This window comes from Thunnus maccoyii, chromosome 12, assembly GCF_910596095.1.
Source record: "Thunnus maccoyii chromosome 12, fThuMac1.1, whole genome shotgun sequence".
In the NCBI taxonomy this organism is placed as follows: domain Eukaryota; kingdom Metazoa; phylum Chordata; class Actinopteri; order Scombriformes; family Scombridae; genus Thunnus; species Thunnus maccoyii.
In genome coordinates this window covers 11,988,709-12,016,177 of record NC_056544.1, presented here as the reverse complement: position 1 = coordinate 12,016,177, position 27,469 = coordinate 11,988,709, and the positions used below count along the sequence as shown (strand labels likewise).

General features: G+C 40.8%; 3 protein-coding genes and 1 non-coding gene across 9 annotated transcripts; 2 read left to right on the top strand and 2 right to left on the bottom strand.

Moving 5' to 3' along the window:
- Positions 1-1,839: 1,839 nt before the first annotated feature.
- Positions 1,840-11,939, top strand: LOC121908406 (calcium-binding mitochondrial carrier protein Aralar1-like). 3 transcript variants are annotated; one of them, XM_042428386.1, is made up of 19 exons: positions 1,840-1,930; positions 2,698-2,751; positions 4,182-4,327; positions 4,854-4,969; positions 5,566-5,705; positions 5,858-6,004; positions 6,835-6,973; positions 7,074-7,167; positions 7,252-7,336; positions 7,519-7,600; positions 7,729-7,887; positions 8,623-8,675; positions 8,801-8,881; positions 9,374-9,514; positions 9,759-9,897; positions 10,100-10,258; positions 10,344-10,434; positions 10,900-11,115; positions 11,275-11,939. In XM_042428386.1, exons 1-18 carry the CDS (start codon positions 1,919-1,921, stop codon positions 11,111-11,113), a joined length of 2,052 nt encoding a protein of 683 aa, XP_042284320.1. In that variant the 5' UTR covers positions 1,840-1,918; the 3' UTR covers positions 11,114-11,115; positions 11,275-11,939. The 3 variants fall into 3 exon arrangements, with proteins under 3 accessions (XP_042284320.1, XP_042284318.1, XP_042284321.1); XM_042428384.1 differs by having other exon boundaries at positions 1,841-1,930; positions 10,900-11,939; XM_042428387.1 differs by lacking the exon at positions 1,840-1,930 and adding an exon at positions 1,943-2,308 and having other exon boundaries at positions 10,900-11,939.
- Positions 3,273-3,345, top strand: trnan-auu. The gene has a single exon. It is a non-coding gene; the product is annotated as a tRNA-Asn (tRNA).
- On the bottom strand, positions 11,885-19,753 carry LOC121908407 (dynein, cytoplasmic 1, intermediate chain 2a-like). Of its 4 annotated transcripts, none has more exons than XM_042428388.1 (17): positions 19,668-19,753; positions 17,982-18,090; positions 17,762-17,894; positions 17,190-17,325; positions 16,659-16,721; positions 16,317-16,444; positions 16,135-16,224; positions 15,596-15,758; positions 15,410-15,509; positions 15,147-15,272; positions 14,877-15,023; positions 14,587-14,700; positions 14,356-14,489; positions 14,035-14,179; positions 13,804-13,944; positions 13,483-13,608; positions 11,885-13,328 (listed from the first exon to the last, which is right to left on the bottom strand). In XM_042428388.1, exons 2-17 carry the CDS (start codon positions 18,087-18,089, stop codon positions 13,227-13,229), a joined length of 1,956 nt encoding a protein of 651 aa, XP_042284322.1. In that variant the 5' UTR covers position 18,090; positions 19,668-19,753; the 3' UTR covers positions 11,885-13,226. The 4 variants fall into 4 exon arrangements, with proteins under 4 accessions (XP_042284322.1, XP_042284323.1, XP_042284324.1 ...); XM_042428389.1 differs by having other exon boundaries at positions 17,190-17,274; XM_042428390.1 differs by lacking the exon at positions 16,659-16,721.
- Positions 19,754-22,988: 3,235 nt separating this feature from the next.
- Positions 22,989-24,590, bottom strand: and3 (actinodin3). The gene is made up of 5 exons (XM_042428191.1): positions 24,536-24,590; positions 24,239-24,283; positions 23,831-23,979; positions 23,121-23,669; positions 22,989-23,081 (listed from the first exon to the last, which is right to left on the bottom strand). The coding sequence occupies exons 1-5, from the start codon at positions 24,588-24,590 to the stop codon at positions 22,989-22,991; spliced, it is 891 nt and encodes a 296-aa protein (XP_042284125.1).
- Between the last annotated feature and the right edge of the window lie 2,879 nt (positions 24,591-27,469).

The following is a 27,469-nucleotide window of genomic DNA, read 5'->3' as shown; positions in this document are numbered from 1 at the left end:
TTCTAACCGATTTTTGACATGTTTCTTAAAGTTCAAATTTGGATCCAATGTCACATCAAGATATTTAAAATCAGTGACTATGTCAATTCTTTCACCTTTGATGAAAATATCAGCATTAGGAGGTTGTACCACAGTTTTAGAGAAAAACATACTTTTTGTGTTGTTTACATTTAGACTCAGACGTGAACCATTATCATTTCATGTCTGGTTCAGAGTTAATCAGGAACTACTGATGAAGATAGTGTCAGTATGATTAATTCACAGATATTTATCTTCACTTACTGATTCATTAATATGGTAACACCCATTCTGTAAAGTCTCTAGTAATTCATCATTATCTAATATACTAACATTGACTGTAACATTGGTCCTGATAACACAACAAAATGCTGAATTTCAGATAAGGGGAGACTTACTGTGAGTGTCCTTTTGTTCCTGTAAGTCATTTATTTAAGTTGCAACCACATTATGCTTTAATTCTTGCTTCTATACTTATGAAATATTCCACAGGTATTAATTATACACAAATGTTTTTTTAGGCTGCCAATGTGATTACACAAAGCATGATGGTTGTTCTGTAAAGGTGCAGTATGAAGAAATGAATGGGACAGCTTTAAGTCTTATAGCTCAGTGGCTCCTGACTCCAACTTCAACACCCCAGTCTTCTCTTTGAAACCAGTCAGACACTTGAATTCCTCTATAAAGGACATTTCCTCTTGCAACAGATGGCATTACCTCGGTTGTTAAACAAAGTTGCATAATACGAGCAATGGCTGGTGCTGTAGTGCAGGTAGTGAAGATACTAGGTCACCATCTTATCAGTGACAACAAACACTGTTGATATCTCATATTGACACCTCACCAAGGTCACTGAGATAAGCTACAAGAACTTATCTCTCTTATTAAACAAAAAGTGAAAACATTTCTGAGAACAAAAATAGACATTTGCAACATTTAGGCTAGGATATTGAAACATAGTCAGTATTCATTGAATGGAGCATTTTCAAATCAGCATTTTGAAAGTCAACAATGGGCTTACAGTATATGGCTTTTGGCAGAGTGTGATCTATGTTGTCTGTCTATAAAATGTCCTGTTAATTCAGTCCATGTTCAGGGTCAGTAGCAGCAGCAGTAGTCGTACTAATAGCAGGAGTAGTAGCAGCAGTAATAGTACTAGCCCAGTAGCAGTGCAGTGGTACCAATAGTACCTGTAGTCACCTGTATAGTCATTCCTTGTTGTGTTGTTATTCTGTGTAAGTACACTGAGAGCCACTAAGCTGGAGTCAACTTCCTTGTATGTGTAAACATACTTGGCCAATAAAGATGACTCTGATTCTGATAGTAGCAGCAGTAGTAGTAACATTAGTAGTAGTTATGGTAGTAGAGAGAAGGTCAACATGCCCTCTATGTATTTCCTTGTGTTTGTAGTAGCAGTTGTAGGCTAGTAGTAGTGCTAATAGTAGCAGTAGTGGATGGAGAAGAGGTAGACAATTTATAGGATCCATACTAAAGTTTAGGAATAGTAATTTCCTCCTCATGCAAGATAAGCACATTATTACGTCAGCTTCAACTTTTCACATGATTGCAGGGAAACTGGAAAATCTATGTGGTGTCTGTTGACTCAACTGGTTATTTGTGTGTGTGTGTGTGTGTGTGTGTGTGTGTGTGTGAGAGAGAGAGAGAGAGAGAGAGAGAGAGAGACGCACGTGCACGTGTGTGCCAGTTGCCCCCATCACAACAAAACATTTAATATTGTTACTGTGAAGTACTATAATTAAAAGAAAAAGATTGAATAGGTGATGACTACTTGTATTGACTTGTATATTATCTGAAATGCCGCGCTGTTTCCTGACTCATACACGTCTGAGAGCGCGTGAGCTGCGCCCTGCTCGCTCACTGTATGTGACGTCAAACCAGCATGGCGGTCAAGGTGACTTCGGCATCGCTCCCGTAGCGATTTTCAAACCTTTACTTTATCATTTTTGCATGTCCTCTGCTCGTTTTCTTGTGTGGCCACTGTCAGAGCTAGTGTTTGCGGTGCTGTGCGGGGAGGGTGTCGGCGGATGCGGTGACAGTGAGCCCGTAGCATCACTGCGCCAGTCTGCGCTGGCCTTGATGAGACATCTGCAACCTCGGAAGTTAGCGAGATAATGCTAACCAGCTGCCGGGACGACTAATAGTGCCTTGATAAAATCACTAACGCTTAACTGAACTCGTGTCTTTTCACAGCAGTCGACTGTTTGTTAATTTGCTCTCGACCTTTCGCATTTTTCCCCGCAGATTTAAAGCTTAACGTGTCATTGCAACGGTGTGTGTCCTCTTCATCTGAGTAGTTTGTGCTTGCTAGCTGGTTAGCCAGATGTAGTTTGAGCTGGTGTCGAGATTAGACTTTTTGGCTGGTCGACTGTTTAGCTCGCTGTGTAACTTGCTTAACATGATGTTAATGTCGGGGTGCTTTTAGTCTCAGCTTTAGTCTGTGTTTGTCGCAGCGGGTTGAGTTTCTCCTTCACAGCAGTGGTCGTTTCAAGGAGACTTCAACCCAAAGCAGCTTGCTTGTTTTGCTTTATGTTGTGCCCAGTATACCGCCCTGCAAAAACTAGCTTTAATCAGCAGCTTTCTTTACAAATAAAAACACACATTTGCATTGTCAAAACATTGTCATGAATTTCTGTTATTGTGTGTTTTTTTTCCTTTTAGGTGCAATCTACCAAACGTGGGGACCCAACTGAGCTGAAAGCAATCTTCCAGAAGGTAAAGTTTGCACAGATTTCATCCTAACAAAACGGTCTGAAATGCTCCTTTGTTCAACGTCAGGGTATGCATATATATAGTAATCCATCAGTCTATCAGATTGATTCAACTCTGCATGAAGAAAACAACTCATGCGACTCAGGACTGTTTTCACTTGGTCAATGAGCTTGTAAAGTTGTGTCATGGGGATTAAATGATATTATTGGCTACAGTTAAAGGTTCAGCAGAGACTGCTGTTATTACATTAAAGCACAAGTAACTGTAAAATAATAGCTTGTCAGTGATCATCTTCATCTGGTAGACTAACATTGGTTTTTTTCTGACAGAAGTGGAAGCTTAAACATAATTGCTTGTTGAATAAGCAGCAGCTGTAGTAGTGAGTAGTGTGCTTGTGTTGGTTCAGCACTGCAAGATAAGTAAGTGTTCCTTAATATCTGTTGTCCTCGGTCCTGGTCTGACATTATTGTATGTTGAGGGAATGTGTCGGACGGTTTTGCAGGCAGAGGATGATTTCTTTCAGAGCCTGGATAGCTCAGTCGGTAGAGCGTCAGACTATTAATATAAGGGTCCAGGGTTCAAGTCCCTGTTCAGGTGAAGTTGTCAGTTTTTGTTTCTCTATCAAGCGCAGCACAACCAAGGACCTGCATGTCCTTGATGTTTATGGAGTGCACTGTCACGCCAGTGCTCATGTTATGTATAAAGGAGTCAGAGTAAAAGCCATTGCATGACAGAGGATACAAAGGCAGACTGATCTATTTATGACCATGAGATGTCATGGGTGACTACAGTAAGAGGTTAACCTGTGAATGTGTGTGACCCAAAGATAGATGTGTGGATCAGCAGTTGTCAGTGTGCTGGTAAACGTAGGTCAAATAGTTAACAGGTTCAAGCCATAACATGAGTGCATGTGTGCATGTGTGCATGCTCATGTGTGATTCAATGTGGGCTGGTGTAAGTCTGACATGTCATGCTACAGCTGCAAAGTCGAGGACCTTAGTTGCGAAGGTGTTGCGTGAATCACTAGAGCCAATGATAGAGCTGCCATTAATCTTTATAAATCTGTATTATCTGTTATAAAGTTAGAGTAGCATTAAAAGAGATCCTGCACCTATAATGTTCACAGCTTGTGTTCAACTAGTAACAAAACGGCTACAGTATCCAGTGTAGTACTGCTCAGTTGTTGTCATGCTCCACGCTCATACCCCTGAACGCTGACTGAACATGTCGTTACGCAGGGCACTGTGAGGATCAACAAAGCTGTTGACAAGCACTGTTGGATCTATAAATTGGATTATAAAACACCTGATTTTTTTTAGCTTGTTTATTTGTGTATATGGAGTAATTCTTTAGTCACGGTTGGTTAAGAGAAAAGAAGTTGGCGTCTGTGAAAGTATCCATCCTGATATGTTATTTTCTGTTTCTCCCCTCAGTATGCCAGTGCAGTGGACAAGGATGGAGAGCGGTTCATGACCCCAGGAGACTTTGTCCAGAAGTATCTAGGACTACACACACAGATCCACCACAACCCTAAAACTGTACAGCTTATCGCTGCTGTGGCTGACACAACAAAGGACGGGTACACAAACACACAGACACACTGTTTATCATCTCTTACTGACAAGTTATTGAGCTATGTCTGATCAGAACTTGCCAAAATAACTACTTACAGATAAGATAAAACTCCTAATGACTCTCAGTGCTGATCCTGTTTGTGTATGTAGTTATATATGCTCAAATTACATACACACAAACTCTGAACATTTGGTCTGTTCAGGAAACTTTACTGAGTGACAAATTTTCCCAGAGATGAAAGAAAGGAAAAATGTTTCAGTCAACCATATGTAATCTCATTTACTGACTGACTCCTTTCAGTTCACAAGAGGACATTGTATATTAAATGTTTGCATATGGCTTTTATATCAGAGGTTAAAAAGAACAGAAGTAAAAATATGAAGGATAGAGAAAATATGTGTTTTTGGTAAACTGGTCCTCTTAAGCAATGTTTTATGACCTGCTCTTGGCTTCTCTCCGAAGTCTTTGAAATGTTTAACAATTGTTCTTTTTTTTCCTCTCTTACACCACATAAACACCCACAATGGCAGGCTGATCTCGTTCCAGGAGTTTCTTGCATTTGAGTCAGTGTTGTGTGCACCCGACACTCTCTTCATAGTTGCCTTCCAGCTGTTTGACAAGAGTGGAACTGGAGCCATTTCCTTCGGTATGAACCACTGCGTTTCCTGTATGCGTGCATTTGAACATATGATTTCAATTGATACAAAAAGAACATTACGCTGTACACTGTGTGAAAGATTTTTAGCACTACATTTCTGAAGGGTTCGTGTGCCACGTCATAAGACCAATTTACATGTTTTCCCGCAGTGCACTGTGGAGAAAGAATTTCCTAACGTAACCAGATTACTCCTTAAACTAAGTAATTACACATGGATGGACTTAACACAATCGCTCTCATACACTGTTCCTTCTTTCCTTCCAACTTCTACTTACTTTCTTATGTCACACAAAGCTTTATGTTATGTCATTGGAATGATTTGACCAAATTATTATTTAATAAGAAGATTGATCACTTATTGTGTTTTTTTTGTGTTTTTTTTTTTAGCTTTATTGTCGTTAACAGGCAGTTAACATTACAAAACAAAATCACCTTGAGATTGGGCTTCACTTGACATACATGCACATAGAGATGAAATAACACTGTACAGAAATAAAACATGCACACATCTACTTATACATATACCTACAAAAATTATATGTGTTGTTTTTGGGTTTTTTTTTAAATGTGTATTTGTGTTGCAGAGAATGTGCGGGACATTTTCAGCCAGACCACAGTGCACCACCACATTCCCTTCAACTGGGACTGTGAGTTCATCCGTCTGCACTTTGGGCACGACCGCAAGAAACGCATCAACTACCTCGAGTTCACCCAGTTCCTGCAGGTATGCTGATTACACTGATTACACATCAGTTTTTTTTTTATAGTCTCTCGCTTTCACTCTTTCTCTCCACCTCCTTCTGAGATAGAGACACGCACTCAAAGTTTTACTTTGACTATATTTACACTCGGCCTTGTGGTGTCATGTTATTTTAGGAGCTGCAGTTGGAGCACGCACGGCAGGCGTTTGCTCAGAAGGACAAAGGGAAGAATGGTGTCATCTCCGCCATGGACTTCAGTGACATTATGGCCACCATCAGGCACCACATGCTTACACCTTTTGTGGAGGAGAACCTTGTCTCAGTGAGTGTGTGCGTGTGCGTGCATGGAGAGCTTACTGACACTTGTACAATTTTACATTATGGCAACAGATAACATTCAGTTCTGATTTACAGGAGAGTTTTACTCGGTTTTTAGTAGCAAATATATGTAAATATTCCAACGCTAACACGTTCAAGAAAAGTTTTATTTTGCCCCTGAAATATGAAAAACAATACTTATGTTTTGATCACTGACAATTAGAAGTATAATCCACTCTTTTATGAATCCTCATCCGTGTCGCATCTGGGGTTATTAGCCTTAAATGACAATATCGCTCACTTTCAACCTGGTGCATTACTTATTTGCATAATCTTTTAAGCTCTGCTCGGGCTCCTCAGTGTTTTCTTATGATAGGTGTTTCTATACGTTCCCACTATAATCTCTGACATTTCTTGACGGGGCTAAATATGGTGGTCAAGTCCTGTCCTGATTTAAATCACATAAAGCGGAAAAAATTGCTAATATTTGCTTTGTAGGAATGAATAGGTTTGTTTTTTCGTGTACATTACATTTTTTGAAACATACTGTTTGTTTAGTGTAATTTTCAAGTAGAGCTAAATAATTAAGGCACAAGCCCAGGCTATAATAAAAAATGGCAATACAATATGACAATATGTTAAAGGAGGAAAGTTACTCCTTAACACAAGGGCCAAAGGAAAGAAATAAAACAAGGTTACATTTACATATGGCAGTATTGAGTAATATTTGTAACTGTACATCTTGGCGTTCTCATAAAGAGTTTAATATAAAAAAACAAAAGCTTATTTAGAGACAGACAGTTACCTGACATGCACTTCCTTTCCTCTTACCAGGCTGCAGGTGGCAGCACCTCCCACATGGTCAGCTTCTCCTACTTCAATGCCTTCAACTCCCTCCTCAACAACATGGAGTTGATCCGCAAGATCTACAGCACACTGGCTGGCACACGGAAGGACACACTCGTGACCAAAGGTGCACAGATTGTTACATTACTGTCATGTTGCCTTTCAGCTATGCTGTTCACATGAGTCGAATGGTTTTTATTCACCGTCTCTCTTATCTCTCTCTGCAGAAGAGTTTGTTCATGCTGCCAACAAGTTTGGTCAGATCACTCCCATGGAAATTGACATCCTGTACCAGTTATCTGGCCTGCACTCCCCCTCTGGGTAAACACCCACTCTGCTACTTAATAATATATAATATATATCACAATTTACGCATATAACAAGCATGTTTATAATGTGTATTAGGCGTCTGAACCTCGCTGACATCGAGAGAATAGCTCCATTAGAGGAAGGATGTCTGCCCTACCACCTGGTTGAAACTCAGAAACAGGTAAGAAGTTTGTATTTGTTCACAAATAAGTAACATTGCTGACAAAATCAGATCAGCAGTAAGCTGTCAATCTCAAAAATATCTTCTAAGTCAGAGCTGCTTATTTACAACTGAATATTCATCCTCTTTAATAATTTTCATTATGTAAATGCACCGTGGTCTAATTTGTGATTCCCCTTCAGGCCCATGGGGACGTTTCCAGGCCTGTGTGGCTCCAAATTGCAGAGTCCGCCTACAGGTTCACCTTGGGCTCCATCGCTGGAGGTGAGTTAAGGGCTTCTCTGTTACACTGTGGCTAGAGACGGATAACGGTCTTGCTAGACACACAAGAGCATCTACTATATCCGTTGGAATGGAAAGTATTTAGTCTGACTTTGCACATGTTTGCATAGCCACGGGAGCGACGGCAGTGTACCCCATTGACTTGGTGAAGACTCGTATGCAGAACCAGAGGTCCACAGGATCCTTTGTCGGAGAGCTAATGTACAAGAACAGCTTTGACTGTGCTAAGAAGGTGCTTCGCTATGAGGGCGTCTTCGGCTTCTACAGAGGTAGGCCATGTTCTTTTGCTCTAATGAAAAGGGCGTCAGAGATTTGTGTTTTAAAATGAAGCCCTTTTTTTGACTTCTGAATTAAAATGTCTACTTGTTCTTAAAGTGATGTAACATCCTTCTTTGTCTAATAATAGCAGAATTATATTTACAGATACTATTGTTATTAGTATGTATGTTTGTTCTGTACTTTGTTCTCTCAAGCTCTTCATCTTTAATATCCTTTGTAGGGCTGCAACTGACAATTATTTTTTATTACTGATTAATCAGTTAATAGTTTGGTCTATAAAACATCTCAAAATGGTGAAAAATCACGTTCACAATTTTCAAAAGTCCCAGGTGGTGTTTTCAGATTGTTTGTTTTGTCTGACCAACTGTACGAAACCCCAAAAATGTTCAGTTTAATATAATGGAAGACCCGGAAATACAGCAAATCCTTACATTTGAGAACCTGGAACCATCAAATATTTGGCACTTTTGATTAGACATTTACTTAAACAATTACTCGATTGTCAAATTAGTTGAGGATTAATTTTCTGTCAATCAACTAATTGATTATTTGCAGCTCTGATCTTTTGTATGAAAAACACATTGATCTTCATCTTCATGTTTTTGGCCTAATTTTTACTCCATCTTCTTATTTCCTTTTGATTTCTCCCTCGTTGCTCCTCTTTGCCCACTATTACAAATGAAATGTGATTCTCCTGTGACTCAATCCCCCATAATGCCTTGCAGGTTTGGTTCCTCAGCTTATAGGTGTGGCACCTGAGAAGGCTATCAAACTCACAGTGAGTTCCTCCTCCTCCACACACATTACTCCACTCCACGTTACACATGATAACATAATTTACACACTGATATGATGGATCAAATTGTCTGTAATCTCATGCCCGCCTGCCTCTGTGTCCCACAGGTCAATGACCTCATAAGAGACAAGTTCACTGACAAAGACGACACTATTCCTTTATATGCTGAGATTCTGGCTGGTGGCTGTGTAAGTACCAGGGCCCGATACCTTCTGTGTTCCCCCTCCATCTCTGTGTGAATGCATAAATGAAGTGGCTCATAACCTTTCAAACGCCAGATAAGAAAGAAATGCAGATAAGTGTGTGCCCTCTGAGATAATGAAGTAGTCCATGCATGCACTATCATTTGTTATAATTACAAACTTACATTACTAGGCTACTGCAGTGCTAAATTGCATCCAGAGCTAAAATGTCAATGTCCAATGCAATATGTTTTTTTTTCTGTTTTTGTTTTCGATAGCATTGTTCATCCATACACACATTGGCCCAGCACATTGGCCGTCCGAGGAAATGGCAAAGTAAATGATTGATCAGGATTTAATATTTCCTATTAATACTTTCTGATAATTTTAATGAGCACGACTTGTCTCCCATCCCTCAGCTACGTAGATGTGAAATGCAGGAGCAGTGATGTTTCATATAAATGTGTAAACAAGTTCTTATTCTGCCCGTTTATCCAGGCCGGAGGCTCTCAGGTGATCTTTACCAACCCTCTGGAGATTGTAAAGATTCGCCTGCAGGTGGCAGGCGAGATCACCACTGGACCTCGAGTCAGTGCGCTCAGTGTGGTCCGTGATCTGGGTTTCTTTGGACTCTACAAGGTAATGTGTCTTTGAATGTAACACAGTCTCCTTGCAGACTGGCCCATGAAAGTTACATTAGTAGTTAGGTGCTATGCAAAAAGCTTTTTTTTTTCCCCTCACAGTGTGAAAAAGATCCGTATTTAATTTATTGACACTCTTTTGTCTGTGGCTTTTATACACACTATGTCTTGGCCTCACTCTTTCATAGTCTACTCCCAAGCACAGTCTCATACATCTGTCTGTTCTTTGTGTGTCTGTTTAGGGTGCTAAAGCATGTTTCCTGAGAGACATCCCCTTCTCAGCCATCTATTTCCCCGTGTACGCTCACACCAAGGCCCAACTAGCTGACGAGCAAGGCAGGGTGGGGCCTCTGCAGCTTCTCACTGCTGGAGCAATTGCAGGTAACCTCAGATTTATGACCCGGAACAGCAGCTACCGTCAGTGGTCATGCGGAATAGCTACAAACTAGCTGTGCGTGCTGTCCATTTGGGATCATAGCTATTTTAAATATTCATAACTTTCTATCTCCTTCCCTACAAGCTTGACATACCATTGTTCACAGGGAGTAACTGAGTCTGAATTTCTCTAAACTCCGTTTTCCAGGTATCCCTGCGGCCTCCCTTGTGACACCTGCTGATGTCATCAAGACACGTCTGCAAGTAGCCGCAAGGGCAGGACAGACCACTTACACGGGAGTCATTGATTGCTTCAGGAAGATTATGAGAGAGGAGGGGTTCAGGGCTTTGTGGAAGGGAGCCGGAGGTACGTGTGCACTACTGAATGTACACAACTTGTGTCTGATTATATTTGCATTTAATCCATATTGGATTGTCTCTCTTCTCTCCAGCTCGTATGTGCCGGTCTTCTCCTCAGTTTGGTGTGACTCTGGTGACTTATGAGCTCTTGCAGAGGTGGTTCTATGTCGACTTTGGGGGACAGTAAGTTCATTTTCTTTTTGTTAAAAAAAAAGATGTAGAGCTGCAACGATTAGTTGATCAACAAAAAAATTAATCAGCAACTATTTTGATAATTGAATAATTGTTAAAAGGTCCCATCCAGACGTTTTAAGGTGCATATAAAATACTCTACTTGATAATAATTTGTGTCTAACATTGTTTTACCACAAAAAAAGACCAGAATTGGCTCCCCACTATTTGTGACATCACAAATCCTGCTCATAGGCAGACAAATTGAAAGATTACAAGTCATTAGGACTCATCCTCTGGACACTAGATATCTGTACCAAATTTAATGGCAGTTCATTGAAAAGTTGTTGAGATATTTCAGTCTGGACTGACCAACCAGTCTCTGCCATCCCTACAGCTAACATTGCTAAAAAAAAAAAAAAGCCAGTACTTTTACTTTATGTTTGTTTAATGGTCACTCCTGTCCTCTTTCTGCAGTCGTCCAACAGGATCTGAGCCCACACCCAAGTCTCGCATCTCGGAGCTTCCCCCCATTAACGCAGACCACGTCGGAGGCTACCGTCTGGCTGCAGCTACCTTCGCTGGGGTGGAGAACAAGTTTGGCCTCCACCTTCCCAAATTCAAATCCTCTGGTGTGGTTTCCATACATCACCCAGAGCCAGCCACCGTCACACCCGCTCAGGCCCCATAGAGGTCTGAATATTCATATCATTTTGCCATCCCTCTCCTCCTGCACCAGGAGCCAGACACTTAGATAGATACACAAACAAACACACACATGGTTAAAACACACTCCACAAATAGGGGCCATTAACGTAGGAACAAACAACACCAGCCCGTTACTCTCTCCAGGGTGAAGGTGTGCTGCAGCGGTCCCCGGCCAGTCGCGGAGGCGGAGAGCTGGCTGCAGCTGTGGATGTAAAGGCGCAGACAGCAACGGGACCAGAGCACTGACTGTGTTGTATCTTCAGTGGCTGTACGCTCCTGGCCTCTCCATCCTTTATGTTCTCCTCTCCAACAATTGTATAAAACGGAGCCTGGGGCACTCCTTCTCTGTCTCTCATGAGTAGCTGGTTTGATTTTTATTCTGTTTTCTGTCTGATACTCAGTGTGAGTAGGACTTCTCTTATTGGATAGCAGGCGTAGAAAATATTGTGGTCAGCATGGTGTGTGGGGCTTCACTCTTGATTGGTCCTCATACAGGAGACTACTGTACATATTGTATAACTGCACTGTGACAGCACACTAATAAGAAGCAGTTAAGAAAATGTTACTAGACAAATGTCCGTAACATTCAGTCAGCATCATTATACAGTAACTGTAATGTTATGGTAATGTGGGGCCTTTGGTCCTGGTCTCTGAGAATCACTCTTACTGATGTACAGAACTTTTCAATTAAGTGTTTTCTTGATGAAAGACGAATCATGAGCAGAGAATTAGGTATTAATAAATTAAATGTATCTCAATTCAGTCATTGTATTTTATTGAAATAAATCATCCATATGGTTTTAATTTTACCAATATGACTTGAGTTTTATTCCAATGGGAAAGTGCAACCGTCATGTGTATCAAGAACAGTAACAATTAGTCAGAATACAGTACAATTAGTCTATGCAGAATACTGATCTTTGTCATGATATATCTAATATGGTTGCTACAGTGCATTTTTAGCTTACACATGTTAGAGAGAAAGAGTTTGAAGCAGAATCTTAAGCCTGGTGAGGTTGGAATGCTGCATCTGTGTGGATGGAATGAAAAGTTAAATGGAAAAGAAAAAAAAAATCAATCAATTTTCTGTTGTAAAAATTAACTTCCAACCTCTGCTTTACACCATAATATTGAAAGTTCATTTAGATCCTCTCAGGAGAAGTAAGGAAACTGTTTTCTACTACTCACAACACAGGTACAGAGTATGAAACAATAACCTTTGGTACAGAAAAAACTTCTAAATTGTACTAGTGTCAATAAATTCAAGGCAAGAAATCAGGTTTTGCCGAGTAAAAAGCTTGTAGTGCTAATTTTAGGACTGTACTCCTCAGGTTTTCAGTACAAAGCAGCATTTTTTAAACAATACACAAAATATTTAAATAAGTGCAACCACCAGAATAAATATTAAATATTGTAGTGGTTAAAATGTAAGAGTGACACACTTCTGCACAGGCCAGAGTGAATGTGCAAGCACATAAGCTGTTCTAGTTGTTGAGTGCTGCTGAGGATGAAGAGGGTCTGATAGTGATATGCTCGCATTTTGGTTCTCCACACTGCTCAAACACTTTGTCAGCCATGTGCACAAGCGTGTCCGGAAAATATTAAAACATGTAAAAACACTCAAATGGTAATAAAAAGGTGTGAGTACAAAGAATTGCATATTTAAAAAAAGGGCTGAGTCAGTTGAGGCCTTAGGAGAAGAGCAGTTTATGAAGCCCTGAGGATGTTATCAAAGAGCTAGAATTTCGATTTGACAGACACTTCTATGCTGAAAATCACCTCCCAGTATGTTTCTCTCAGTTGTGCTGTCTGAACTAGTACTGCTACACATCACATTCATTGTCCTACAAATGCACTCTAAAACTCTAAAGACACATTTAAAAAATATCTCCAAACCTGTCTAAAACTGTCTATTCTATCTATTCTAGCTCTGCACATCTCCTCAGGCCAATTCATGTTCTATTAGGTGGAAAAGGGAAGCTGTGAGCCAGAGAGAGGAGAGCTCAGCTCCTCCGGCAGTGTTGTGTAGTGTGCTATAGGTGTGTAGTGTACTTGAGAGGAATTTATGAGACGTTGTAAGTGTGGGGTTTGTAACATCAAGCGTTGGCGAGTTCTTCAGCCTCGTCTCGGTTCTCATTGATCTCAGCCAGAGTCCTGACGAAGCGCGTCCATTCATCAGCCTTGGGCACACAGATTTGCTGCAAGAAAGATGGACAGCAAATCAGACAAAGCACAACAACATGTCAAACAAGGAGGAGAGATGAGAAAGACTCACTGGCTGTTTAATTTTTCTTTTAGTAAATAAATATAGAAATAACCAAAGAATCACAGTAAGAAGGGATAACGACTCACCTCCCCTACATCGTAGACCTGCACCTGTCCCTCCGAGTCTCCAGTGGCAATTTCTTTACCAGAGTGAGACCATCTCACACGGTTCAGTGCTGGAGCCCCGTCCACATACACACTGGCAGTGGGAACCTAAAAAAAACAACCACACATCAGCTTACAAACAAGTAAATTCATGGTTGCTCAGAATCCTGTGATCCAAATGAAAGAAAACCACGTTTCCAAACAGCTCATGGCTCGGAAAATCATATTCAGCTCATACTATTGTCATGATTTACTCCGTATTTATAGGTTCAGAGTTTCAGAGATTTTCATGTGTGTGCATACTTCAGTATCAGTGTTGAGGTTCCACAGGTCCAGGCGTCCAGCTAGATCCACACAAGCAAACAGGGCAGGGTGTGTTGGAGACCACATCGCATCATAGACGTAGTCACAACTATCCTCAAACGAGTACAATGGACGAGTACTCTGTACGCAGGCACAGGGAGAAGGAGAGAGTTGTTAAGGAAGAACAATAAATAATCTAATAGTTTGTTTGTGTGACTGTAAGCGTCTCACCTTTGTGCTCCAGAGTTTGACGGTCCAATCAAAAGAGGAGGAGATAAAGAGATGAGAGAAGTCAACAGGTCCTCCAGCACTGTGACAGCTCAGGCCCGTCACCGGACCGTGGTGGCCCTCAAACACCTCAGTGATGCCCGCCTTACTGTAACACACAAATATAACTGTGATGATGTGTACTAAATACCTTCTTTCCACCAAAACTCACTCCTTGATCGCCCCCCAAAAAAAGTTTTAGAATTTAACAGTCTTAATATAGACAAAATCTGTCATCAGGAAGACATCTGTTACTCATGAGGACAAAGGTCACAGAGCACTCACCTGCCATGGCGGCAGGCAGTGTAGACAGAGCCGTCCTCGCTCCCTACTACAAAGTTGTTCACGTCACCCAGAGGAAAGGCCATGGAAGTGACGGCCACCGCCTTGCTCTGTTTGAACACCAGCTCCAGACTGTCCTGCAGGTAAAAACCACACACAGCAGTACACTGATCAGACTCAGACTCTCGGACAAACAGCTGATAGTAATGACGGCGTGTTTGTTAGTCAACGTACCTGCGGCTGGGAGAGCATGTCGAGGCTCCAGGAGCACATTTTACCATCAGTGGAAATGCTGATCAGGTTGTTAGCGTTCTGGGTCCCTACCACGTTCACACAGTAGACTGGGTGCTGAACACAACAGAGCACAGTTAAGACTCACTCAAACTACACATGCTTAAAAAGAAACAGAAGTAGAGATGCAGACAAAAGCAAAGACAAAAAAAACACAGTTGTATTGATCACTTTGGAACAACTTAAATGAAGTAGTTTGTGTGTATGTGTGTGTATGAGCTCCAGTGCATTACTGTGTGTGCAGCTGCAGACAAGGGAGTCCTCTGGACAGGGGTGCGCTTGTTGCTCCTGTTGTCCCATAGGACAATCTGTCCGGAGTACGTCCCACCCACCACCAGGTTGGGGTGAAACTTTGCAAATCCAGCGGACATCACCTCTGACTGGAGAAAGAAAATAATATGATTTAAATACATCTGCTTCTGCCTTCATATTTAGTCTTATAAAGCTAAAGGATTTATTTGAACGATGTCTTTAATTCAGTTTCTTGAAGTGGAAACTCTTACCTGGCAGTGAAAGATGTACTCAGGTGTGCCCTTCTTATACTTCATGTTCCAGACCAGCGCCACTCCATCAGGCTCATGGGGAGCGTCCTCATTGTTGTTATATGAGGCCACCAGCAGCTCTGGATACTGAGAGAACATAACAGCTGTTATTATAGATGCAGAGGACAAGCATCATTCAAGAGTCATGCATGAGTCAACGAGGTATTCAAAGTTCATCAGTCAGTTACTGAATATAAAGCTACTCAATAAGAAACACAACATACTTGAGGGGACCAGTCGAGACATGTGACCACTCTGTTTTTAGTCCAACGTTCCTCTGCAAACTGTCTGTTTAGAACCAGCTTAGCGCCTGCCTGTATGTCACTGGAAGGGGCCGAAAAAAAGGAGAATCAATTCTGCCTATTCTATTTACAGCAATAAGTCTTTTTTTTTTTTTTTATGTGCCTCACCCCTCCTTATCCTCGAGGTCTCTCCCACTGTAGTCGAAGCAGACGTCCACCTGCTCAGCCAGTGCTCTCTCCACAATTCTGCTGCCTCGCTCGAAAAACGACAAGAACTCCTCAGAGTGCAAGACCTGCAGCTTCTCTTCTTCAGTCAGCTCTTTTGGAGTGTCTACACATGAACAATTAAATAAATTAAATATCAGTAGAGGAAGAATACTAAAAGAAGTTTTTTTTTGCCAACAGTTTCTTAGCATAACAATAGTTTGAGTGTGTTGCTTAAAAGTTTGTTAAGACTGGTAACACATGACTTGATGGTTTTCCAGTTTGCTGTGATATTGTAATACTGAATTCTTAGATAGAAATGAACTACTTTTTAATTAACTATTTTTTTTCCATCAATCAGCATTGAAGAGACACAGATTGACTGCCTGCAGCAAACGTTGGTATAATGCAGATAATTTCAAATTGACAGCCAGCTCACATTTAATAATAAGTAATAAAATAATATAATATTATAATTACATGTTAGAAACTTCTGTCCTTACCCTCCTCCTGCTGTTCACCCTGTTCCTCTTTCTCCTCCTGGTTGTCCTCTGCTGGTGGGGGAGCAGTTATCTCCTCATCCTCTTCCTCTTCTGTAATACACACACACACACACACAGATTTTAGTTTGTTTTGACTCAAATTTGATGCCATGTTGGTAAAAAGTGAGAGGAAGAATGTTTACCTGCTTTTTGATCGGTTTGTGCCAGTGCCTCAGTGGGTGTCTGGGTTTCTTTGGAGTAGGACACCATTTCCTTTGGGACAAACTCCACCTGGGTCACTTTGGACATTCCCAACCTCACAGCTCCACGCCTACACATACACACACACGCCATCATGGAAATAAGCACACGCACAGGTTTGCAGTATGAAGCAGAACTGAATGCAAATTTGAGATGTAGAGACATAAATAATGATGTACACACATATCATTAACACTCAGACATGTTTAGACAAGTTTTAAGATGAAACCACAAAAACTAATTAAAGCTGGACGGCAAGCTAAAGGAGAGAGGAGGAGCAGTACCCCATCAGCTCAGAGTCGGAGTGGAGTTGCAGAGTAGAGGGGTCAGGATCCCAATGCAATGTCCTTACACAGCCAAACCACCAGATGGTGTTAGCAACAGAGAGAGAGAGAGAGAGAGAGGACAGAAAGAAAGAGAGTGTGGAGGAAAAAAGAACAGGGATGGAAAACAGGCGGATGAAACCAAACACAGAAAAAGACAGGCAAAAGCCGTACAAGAGAGTTAAAGATGGAGAAGACATGGGAGAGAAGAAGAACGGAGTGCATGTTAATTGAGAAGACATCAGCGTGCCGGTGAAAAGGCAAAGAGGAGACAGGTCAGAATTGATCAAGTATATTTACATGTTAATACACACACGCACACGCACACACACACACATACCACATACACACACACTCAGCATGCAGGTTCAACTGTACATCACATAAAAATGACCTAAACCAACACGTCCTCTCACTCTGTCTCTCTCTCACACACACACACACACACACACAAACACACACACACACAAACACACACACACACACACAGACCTGGGTCCCGCGTTTCCGTCCCCAGAATCTTGGCTTCCTGCATCGCTGCCCACTGATTTGTTGGAGGGAGACATGGGGGCGGGGACTAGGTAGTGAAACAGACACGTATCTTCTGTTACTACCCTGAGGGGTTGAGCTGTGAGTGCGTGTGTTTGTAAGTGCAAGAGTCGATGGGTGGGTGGGTGAGTGAGTGAGGGAGGGAGTGAGTGAGTGAGAGAGTGAGAGAGTGAGGGAAGTATGGAAGAAGTGTGTGAGTGAGTGAGTGCATGAGTATGAGTTTGCATGCAGTAAGGAGGATAAAACGACAAAAAGGACAGACAAAGGGGGAGAGAAGAGAGAATGAACATAAATGACAGGCAGGTTTAGGTGTCATGCACACAATGGTCAGGTCAAATGTTCAGATACTGTGCGAAGGGGGAAAAAAAGACAGCGACTGTGAAACTAAGCAAGACCACAAAGTTAGAAGACACTTTTATAAACACTGCAAACCAATCAAGCAAATAATCAGAAGTGATGGGAGACAAGTGGGGGTGGAAGATAAAAAAGGAAGCATGCTGGCCGTGCATGTATACCGTGGGGTATGTCTGGGGTGATGCCGACACTCTGCAGCAGCGCCTCCGCCTCCCTCCTCTTTCTCTCCAGGTCAGAGTCTTCATGGCCACCAGCAGACCCACCTCCAGCCTCCACTCCGCGCTTTGAGTCTCCCTACAGAGTGCAAGACAAGCTAAAGACAAAGCAGTAGCCTGGCAGGTTCTTTAGTGACAAAATGAAATTATTGTTCCTGCCACTTACATCCTTCTTTTTCTTCTCTTCTTCTTTTCGCTTCTTCTCCTCTCGAATCTGAGCAATCCGTTGTTTCTTCCTCTCCAGCTCAGCCTTCAGCTCGCTCTTGTCAGACATACTGCAGGAAGAAGAGAATTTGTTACAGGACAGTGAAGAGACATAAAAAAACTGACCTCTGAAACTGAAAACTAACCTGCTCAGTAAATGTTCCTTGTTATTAATTTCAGTTCATTCATCTGTTTTATTCAAAAGATGCTCTGAGTGTAAATACTAGGATTATTGGGCAGAGAGACAGTAAACTATTGATGATGATGATGATTATTATTTTTATTATACTGCCCTAATTCAACTGTGAGTTCATGTGAACAACCAACACTAATGTATAAATCAGTCTTGAGTACGGAGACCCTTTTAGGCCAAGGTCATCTCATTGCAAATGCTTTAAAACTACACTGCAAGTCAATTTGTGTGCAGTTTTGCTGCTTTTCTTTGTCATATATGATAATAAACTTAATATCTTTGGGTTTTGGACTGCTAATTGTATAAAACAAGGAAGATGCCACCTTAGGCTCTGCCTCTTGGAAATTACAATGGGCCTTTTTTCTTTTTCAAACTATTATGAACAAAACCACTGATCCAGAAAGCAATCAACAGATTAATTCTTAGTTGCAGTTATAGTCTACTTGTTGCACTTTTATCTGTAACATGTAGAAACACCTTAATTTCCATTAAGGCTTTTTCCATTTTTTTCCCCCAGTCATTTTTAAGCATGTAAGAAGGAAGTTTTCTTCTTCCTTATTTTTAGCTTGCTTTCTTCAAGGCCAAGTTGCTTAACACTTCAACAGGCTGGGTACTTGAGTGGAAAAAATCTGCTTTTTTCAGTATGCAAGCTAGACATACTATATCCAGACCTCTGATGTTGGGTGCAGCATTGCAGTGAGGCACGGTAGCCCTGGGCCTGTCACACTGGAAACATGTGAACACCACACAGCTATTGACAACAATGTTCTCTTTATCTGCTTTCTCCATAGTTTCAAGGCTAACCAATGACTGAGATGGTGTGTTATTCCACAAATATCCAGACTTAATATATAGGCTTCGCACTTATGACTCTGATCTGGTTCCCTTCAATTCTAAATGTATACAGAAAATAATATTCATACTTTATTGACCTGCCTCTTATATTAGAAGTCAGAGTTACGGAGTAGCCATAAATAATGTCGTAGTCGTGTCAGCATTTACATACAACAGCTATTAACTGGTCATATTCATGTCCTAAACATGGATGTGTTACGGTCCTGACAGTAGCCCGCTGAACGTCTGTCGTGGCGGTCGACAATAACACTTGGACAACATCACTCCACCCACTGTCATAACAACCGCAGATAAAAATTGAAATAGCTATCGTGTCAACATCCCCACAATATGAAAATGTACTCCATCTCGATTATTTGGAGTACGCTTTATCCCACGAAGGTTTTCCGCCGGGTCCATAACATGTTTTAATCTAATTAACGGAAACACTGTCAGCACAAGCAGCTAGGTTAGCATGCTAATCTCCATGGCAGCCGCTGGGCCTACCGTTACCGCAGCGACTAACGGTAGCATCGCGAACCAACGGCCGAGCTGTTGGCTGCTTTACAGCCTCCACACATGTTTTAAAAGTAACACAGTCATGAGGGTATGATTAAATACCTGACGACGGATGTTAAATTCAAATAGACCGGTAACAGTACTGCCCAGTTTCGTTTGCGTCAAGTCTGAAGAGAAGTGATGGTGGTGAAGACTGATGATGCTGGAAGCTGGAGGCAGGACAGACTCCGCCGCGCTCTTCTTCGCCGGCTTTTCTTCTTCCTCTTCTTCTTCTTCTTCTTCTTTGGATTAAGCAGACTAGATGCCAAAATGGCGTTTTGCTGCCCTCCACTATTTGTTATTGATGTTCCTTTTGACAATTATTTATATTTTGTTGTATAGTCCAATACTGTGCAAACATTCTAGCAGTTTCTTCATTTTCTTGCGTAATTCTTGAGTAATTCTTGCAATAGATGAGGATTTGTCTCCACACTCACATTTGCCATCCGGGTGTTTCCCAATCAGAGCCAGCCCACTCCTAAGCCCACAATGCCCAAGCCTCAACCTGGTTATGATAACTGAATCTTTTCTTTTGCACGCAAAATTGCTTTTTCCACTGTTTTCTGCATTGTAAAGTAAGACCTCCCCTTCTTCTCTTTTTCCCATGTATTCTGCCACATTTCCTTGACTGCCTTGTTTATGACTGAAGTGTACTCTGACAGTCCATATTGTAGGGTAATATTTACTCTATCATTATGAGCAGCGTTGTTTGCCATCTGCTTCCTCATTTCCATCCACACCCATGTGTGCTGGTACCCAAATAAAACTCTCCTCACACCCTGCCTTGTGAATTCTGTATGTTTGATAAGTCTCTGTTGATATATCAGTTCTGGATTTGGATTTAAGTTTCTCTTCTTGTAGGTAAAGCTGTTGTTGAATCACTGCATATGACTGAGTTGTGTGGTTTGTCCTCTACCCACCAAAGTGCCCATAATACTGCCAGTATCTCTGCTGTAAATACTAACATTTGAGTTTCTCCAAATGCCACTTTCCCACTCTGTATAAAATCTTTAAATATGAACTCCATTCTTTTTGCAGATGAGCCTTAACTTCCTTGACTAAATTCCCTGATTTCTTTCTTTTGTTATTATTCAGTATGCATAGATCAACTTCAGGTTCTGGGAGTAGTCATGATGGTACAACTGACCAACAGACTAGAGGACACACATTAATATTAATGATACCAATTTCCTCCGCTTTAGATTTTAGCTTATTTCCAAAGTTTGCTTTTGCTTTTCTCACTCCTCCCTGGAATTCCCAATGTTGATCTAGCAGGCATTTTGTTGGAAATGTTTCACCATGTCCTTTTATTTTCATCAAGTATTTCAATCCAAGTTTATATTATATTGTAGTAAATACATTAAATATATAAGTAAGAATATTTTTATATGAAAAATATTCAATTTCAACAAGCCTAATAGCACTGTATTCAAAGTTGTAAGAAATAAAGTAGAAGTACAGAAGTATTACCAGCAAAATGTATTAAAGTATCAACTCACTACTCATTATGCAGAATGGCCCATTCCAGAGATTAATATTAATGTACAGTCTATTATACTGCTGAATTATTGATGTAGTAACATATAAGCAGCTTTTTGATGTTATACTTCGTTAATGTGGAACCAATTTTAGCTACTTTATATAATGTTAGGTTGTTCAGTTAACATTGCATCATAATTTATTAACTTATCACATATACATAAGAAACAACTTACTATAGCTGTCAAATAAGGTGCTCAAAACTGCAGAGATGACAGTGGACTTCAGGAGGAGTCCCCATCACTGCCCCGCCTCACCATAATCAACAGCACTGTGTCGACTGTGGAAACCTTCAGGTTTCTGGGTTCTACATTCTCCCAGGACCTGAAGTGGGAGTCCAACATCAACACAGTCATCAAAAAGACCAAGCAGAGGATGTACTTCCTGCACCAGCTCAGGAAGTACATCCTGCCTCAGGAGCTGCTGATCCAGTTTTACACTGCAGTCATAGAGTCTGTTCTCTGCACTACCATCACTGTCTGGTTTGGGTCGGCCACCAAACAGGACAGGAACAGACTACAAGGGACAATCAGGTCTGCAGAAAAGATTATTGGAACTGGCCTGCCCATCATCCAGGACCTGTACACCTCTAGAGTCAGGAAACAGGCAGAGAAAATCACAGCAGACCCCTCACACCCTGGACATAACCTGTTCCAACTTCTCCTCTCTGGTAGGCGCTACAGAACACAAACACCAAAACCACCAGACACAGGAACAGCTTCTTCCTCTTCGCCGTCACACTTATAAACAGTTAACTGACTGTGGCACTGTGCAGTAACCCTGGAACACTATAATAGCCACTGCACCTACAAATTATATTTATTTTAGTTTAAAATACAAAATGTGCAATACATTCATGTCTTGAACAGGTTGTATATACTGTACATAACCACCTACGAAGTGAGTCACTTTTTTCCCATTTAATATTCATCTCAGCACTCTGTGCACTCTTCTAGAAACAGTTTCAGCTGTATATAGTCATTCCTTGTGTATCTTTCTGAAGATTGTTGTGTAGTGTGTAAGTACATTGAGAGCCACTAAACCAGAGTCAAATTTCTTATATGCATAAACATACTTGGACAATAAAGAGGATTCTGATTCTGATTCTGAAACAAATGTACAATTTGCATCTGACTGATGGTGGGGAGTCAGTCAGAACTGAAAAAGCCTTTTGGATGAGAGGCAAAAAGTCTTCTACAAAAAGTCCAAGTTGTTCTTGACTCAACCCTTTTGGATATGCCTAGTAACTAAGTTTTTGGTCTGCATTGTAATAATTTTATAGACATACTGCAAGACATTAAATAGCTAGTATTTAATTAAAACAACAGGGTGCCCCAAATGCTCTCCACTTAATTATCAAATACAATGATGTAGCCCTCTTTCTATCATTGTTGTTATAAGGAGAGAAATATAAGGTTCTGTTTGCTATTAACAGAATTAGTAGGCTATAATGAAATTAATCAACTTGAGAAAATGAAATGGTAACAGGAAATTAGGCTTTTCCTTTTTCTGTTTTCAAACATAATGCAAATGCAACAGAACAAAACACCATAATGAAATATAAAATGACACATTTATTACCATTTATCAATTTTAATTATTTTTTAATCCATACAAAAGCTTGTGCATAGTTTAGTATGAATACACACATTGTCATTTGTCATTTGGAAAAACAATGAGCATAAAAGTGTTGCTTACATTTTGGTCCTGTAAAACATTTAATGATTTGCATGATTTGAATTTTACTCTTTGTTTTTGAATGTGGATTTGCTTTGTTTGGTCTTGTGGTTTAATTTTGTGGTCTTGTCCTGCATAGCTGGCTACAATTTCTTAAGCACTTTGTTTTTACTCCTGTTCAGGAGCTGGATCGGCATAACGAGAGGGGTCATAAAGGTCACGCGTGAAATCATAAGGGTCAAAGTAAGGGTAGAGGGATTTCTCTGTGGCTTCTGTTGCCGTGGCGACACTTTCCTCAACTTTTGCTACTTCCTCTTTCACCACTTTCTCTTCAGCAGGTGCCTCTGGTGCCAATGTTTCCTGGATAGGGCGTGGAGGATGGTCAATGAGGCAGTCAGGGTCCCAGTATGGGTCGCAGTCATACTCCATACCTTTACTAACAACAGCAGGAGGTGGTGGAGGTGGAACAGTCTTTTTGGGAGCAGGAGGGGCTGGGGGTGGTTGGGGAGGAGCAGTAGCTTTTATCTCCTCCTCTGTTTTGGGCCTGCAGGCGGGGTTGACTCGTGGGTCGCACAGTACTGGAACAGCCCCTGTTGGCAGGTAGACAATCTGAGGTTTGCACAGTGGGTCCTTGGGGTTACAAAGATAGATCCTCTGAGCATGCTCCAGAGGATCTGGTGTAGGAGCAGGGGTGGTGGGAGGTGGAGGGGGCATGGTGGTAGTAGTTGGAGCAGCGGTGCTTGTCAGTACACCAAGGACATTTTGGTAACTGGAGGCATCTGGGCCATAGGTCAACTCCAAGTAACGCATCTGCTGATACAGCATCCTGATTCTGTCAATCTCATATATCTGTTAGAGAAAAACAGAAACATATTAGAGAGGAGACTTTTTTTTTTTTGCCAAATAGTGTCTTATAGGACCAGAGAAAAACTACAAAGGATGTGACATGGCCGATTTTAAAACTCATAACACAATACATGCATACAGTACATAAACCACAGTGGACTTACTCCTTCAATGTGCCCAATGCTGTTGTAGAAGCGGTAGTAGGACTGAAAATCAGGATTGTTTCGGTGCCACTTTGGGTCAATGTTTCTCTTAGGTCGAGAATTAGTCAAGAAATCATGAGCTTGAGTTGAGTCAATGCTAAGTGAATTTCCTGTGGAAGAACATGGAGGCAGGAATTATATTGAAAATATGTCTTTCAGAAATGGCTGCACTTTGTCTCACTACTACTTTTTTGACATTTACTGCAGTAAAGCTACTAGTCAGGCCTTAAATGATAATTTAATATAGATTTCATTTGTAGCAAGGCACAAAAATATTTCCAGATACAACATAACTTTGTTAATTACTGTCTCTTTTTGCCTTACAGCCAAATAAGATTACAATAGTCATGAAAGTGGAAGACCACATACCTCCAGGATTCTTCACTTTCATCAGAGATGTTGCGTTTAGCAAACCTGGAGGGAGGCAGAGAAAATATTAGGCACACTCTGCAAATAACACTTCACTCTGTAAAGCAACACAGCAACTAAAATAGGTATTCAAGTCATTGCTGTGGATTAATGTTTCCTTGTTTTATATGATCAATGTTAAAAACAACTAACTGATGGGCACAATATTTCACATTCAGTTACTGGTATGGTTTTAACTCCCTGATAATGGTTAGATGAAAGATGAATAATTTCATGCATTTTACTTATCAAACGGACCTGGCATTAACATCAGGCAGCACATCGCCCTCAACAAGGACACCTGGGAAATCATCCTTGACATCTGCAATTGCAATAGCATACAAAACCCCCAGTTATTTAGCAATCTGTCCTACTTCACCACTGTTATTTACAAAAGCCAGTGAAATGAGCACAAAAACAAACAAACAAAAAGGCAGGAAAAATGCAGGAAAACTGCAGGATTCACACTCCTATGAAATCCTATTTGGGACTGACAGTCTATTACTCAACAGTGAGCTTTTGCTAATCATATTTTTATTTTCCTGCAGTATTAACACTGAACCTTTCTACTAGACCTTGCCTATTTCTTCAATCACAGTAGCTGTCTGGTTTATGCAGATTTATTTACTAGTTCTAATTCCTTTGCTGTGACATTTGCAGATCATCCTTTAAAGAGTTATCAGAAGATTCTGGCATATCACAGGCATTTTCTGCACATTTAAAAAAATAAAATACAAACAGTGCAATTATGTTCTAAAAGAAACTAAATAGACTAACCAAAGGTTGCTATATATCAATGACTCTACTTTTAAACTTGACTCCAAAAGAAAACTGAACCTGCTCACCTGCTGTTGCATCTCTCCAGTCCTGGTCTCATCTGCAACAAAACATAACTGTTCATAAATACTGCTATTAATACTGGGGCCTCTCCTTTGGCCACGGAGCTACAAGTAGGCCTAACTCCACCCCTCATGCATTTTCTGTTGAGACGTGGAAGAGCTCATTAGCACACTGAGAATGAACCAGCAGTAAAAGACCAACTTCAAACAAGATGTGACTCCTTGTAAAGCCACAAGAAACAGCCCTGTAACAGCAGGGCACCCACTGGGTGCCTAAGCAGTCCAGTTTTTTAGCTGTTCCTGTAGGTTTGTAGTCTTTGGTGAAGCTATTCGTGGAGGTAGACTTCATGCTAATTCCAATTAAAACAGTACATTAGTAAGTTTTCCTAAATCTATAGCTGCCAAACATTGACTTAACAGTTTGTTTTATGCCCCAAACATGAAAAATATTGCGACATGCAATGTCCTACTGTAGACTGATTCTTGACAAAACATGCCTGGCAGGCAAAAATTAACCCTCTGTCCCAAAACAGCTGGTCTTGGCCACTCAAAAAATAGAGGGGAAGCAGAGTCAACTGCTGTTTACGTCCCCAAGAAATATGCAGGAATTATGGGCTAGCTTGTCCCAACACCAAGTCAATCTGACACAGCCTGGGAATTGTTGTTTAGAGACTTCAAAAAGTCACTGGTTTCCACATAGTCTTCATTTTTCTGAATGTCTAGATAGCAGAAATACACATAAAACGTAAGAGGATGACGGCTGATTGCTCGGCTCCTTCAGGCATCTGTGAAATATTCATGTAACCCATTGGAGTTAAATGGGGTTTTGCATGTGTGTTTGGTTTGTCTGCCGTGCTGACAGAGAAATATTTAAATATAAATGAGTTTTGCATTAGCTGAATTAGGCCCAAACGCTCCGTCAGCTAGGTAAGGAACTTTTTTCAGGTGCTTTTTTTTAAACATACTGTGTTCATTTAGACAGTTACTTTCTTCATTTTCATTTTTGTCAGTGCCTCTCCACCTGCTCGGTGTATGTCATTTCAACAGTGGAGCAAATTCTATCCTTCAAACCAGCAGGTAAGGCTGCGATCAAAGAGTACAAGAAGGAGACAGGGAGTCTAAAGCGGTTCGGCCAGGTGGCTAATGGTGAACATCATTCTGTAATTGCTCTGTGCAGATGACAAAAATGGAAGGTTAACAGTACCTGTTACACTTAAATAATATACATTTATTGTACCTGTACGCTGAGGCAAACAGCCCCACACTTCAAATGTCTCTGTTTCACAGAAGGTGTAAGTTGGGTGATGAAACATAGATAATGCCCTCAGGAATCAGACATTATTTTTCATTTTGCAGGTTTGTCAGAGTGACACATGTACTGTATGTTATTTTCAAATACTGATAATGTTTAATAATTTACACAAAAACAAATTTAGAGCCATCAGTTGAGGACTTGTTGCAAATTGATAAAGGGAATCAAGTTGAGCCTTTTGGCAGCTTGACAGTGAGTTGAATAGACATATTCCCTAAATGGAGGCTATGTGTGACAACAGGCACTACAGAATACACAGAATATATCTATGAAAATGCCTTTAAAACACTACAGTACAGTAATTATTAAAATGGATTGTTTTACAATGAAAAAAATGTCTAATGTCTCAATATCATCTATCTGGGTGACATTAAACACTTCTTAATGGCAGTGAATCATCTTTGTTACTTTTATTGTTCTTTTATTGTTCAAGTCAAACTTACTATTGGAGATCATAGAATAGTTTCATTACTGCAATGTACAGCAGCTTTCATTGCACAACTTTACCACCACCTTCAGGGTATCAATTATCGTAACGTGTGCCCCTCTGATCTTCAAGTGAAATTATACCTTGTCCTGGAGCTCTCTGCAGGACACATGAGGATCAGCTCAAGACTAATGTTTCAAGCTCTGTACCTCTCATTTCATGGCTATGTTGCCTCTGTGTTCTCTTCCTTCAGCAGTGATATACTCACTAACTCCTCAAACCATGTCCATTCAGTACCTGACTCAGTACCTACTCAGTATTTTAGATGCACATGAATTGGCTTTTGGGTAAATATAAATCATACATTTGTAGGAGGGGCAACTTATTTCTTTTCACCAATGTCATTCAGCCCACATACAGCTATATGATGGCCCATGAGTGATCAAGATCTGGCTGTCAGAACAGGACCATGTATGGGCCATGATATAGCTTATTAGCTGGTTGTATTACCACAGTTGGCCCTGAGTTGATCTACATATTTATATATATATAGCTCTGGTACACTCTCCATATTTGGTCCAGATTAAAGTTGCCTCAACTATGGTGATATTTAC

Coding starts and splice junctions, on each gene's coding strand:
- LOC121908406 (XM_042428386.1), top strand. Junction 4,328..4,853: donor GCTGACACAACAAAGGACGG/GTACACAAACAC, acceptor CCACAATGGCAG/GCTGATCTCGTTCCAGGAGT. Junction 5,706..5,857: donor AGTTCACCCAGTTCCTGCAG/GTATGCTGATTA, acceptor ATGTTATTTTAG/GAGCTGCAGTTGGAGCACGC.
- and3 (XM_042428191.1), bottom strand. CDS start 24,590: ATGATTTCCCAGGTGTCCTTGTTGAGGGCGATGTGCTGCCTGATGTTA. Junction 23,980..24,238: donor GAAAGTGAAGAATCCTGGAG/GTATGTGGTCTT, acceptor GTTCTTCCACAG/GAAATTCACTTAGCATTGAC. Junction 23,670..23,830: donor GCATTGGGCACATTGAAGGA/GTAAGTCCACTG, acceptor TTTCTCTAACAG/ATATATGAGATTGACAGAAT.
- LOC121908407 (XM_042428388.1), bottom strand. CDS start 18,089: ATGTCTGACAAGAGCGAGCTGAAGGCTGAGCTGGAGAGGAAGAAACAA. Junction 15,273..15,409: donor GTCTCGACTGGTCCCCTCAA/GTATGTTGTGTT, acceptor ATGTTCTCTCAG/TATCCAGAGCTGCTGGTGGC. Junction 15,024..15,146: donor AGTACATCTTTCACTGCCAG/GTAAGAGTTTCC, acceptor TTCTTTCTCCAG/TCAGAGGTGATGTCCGCTGG.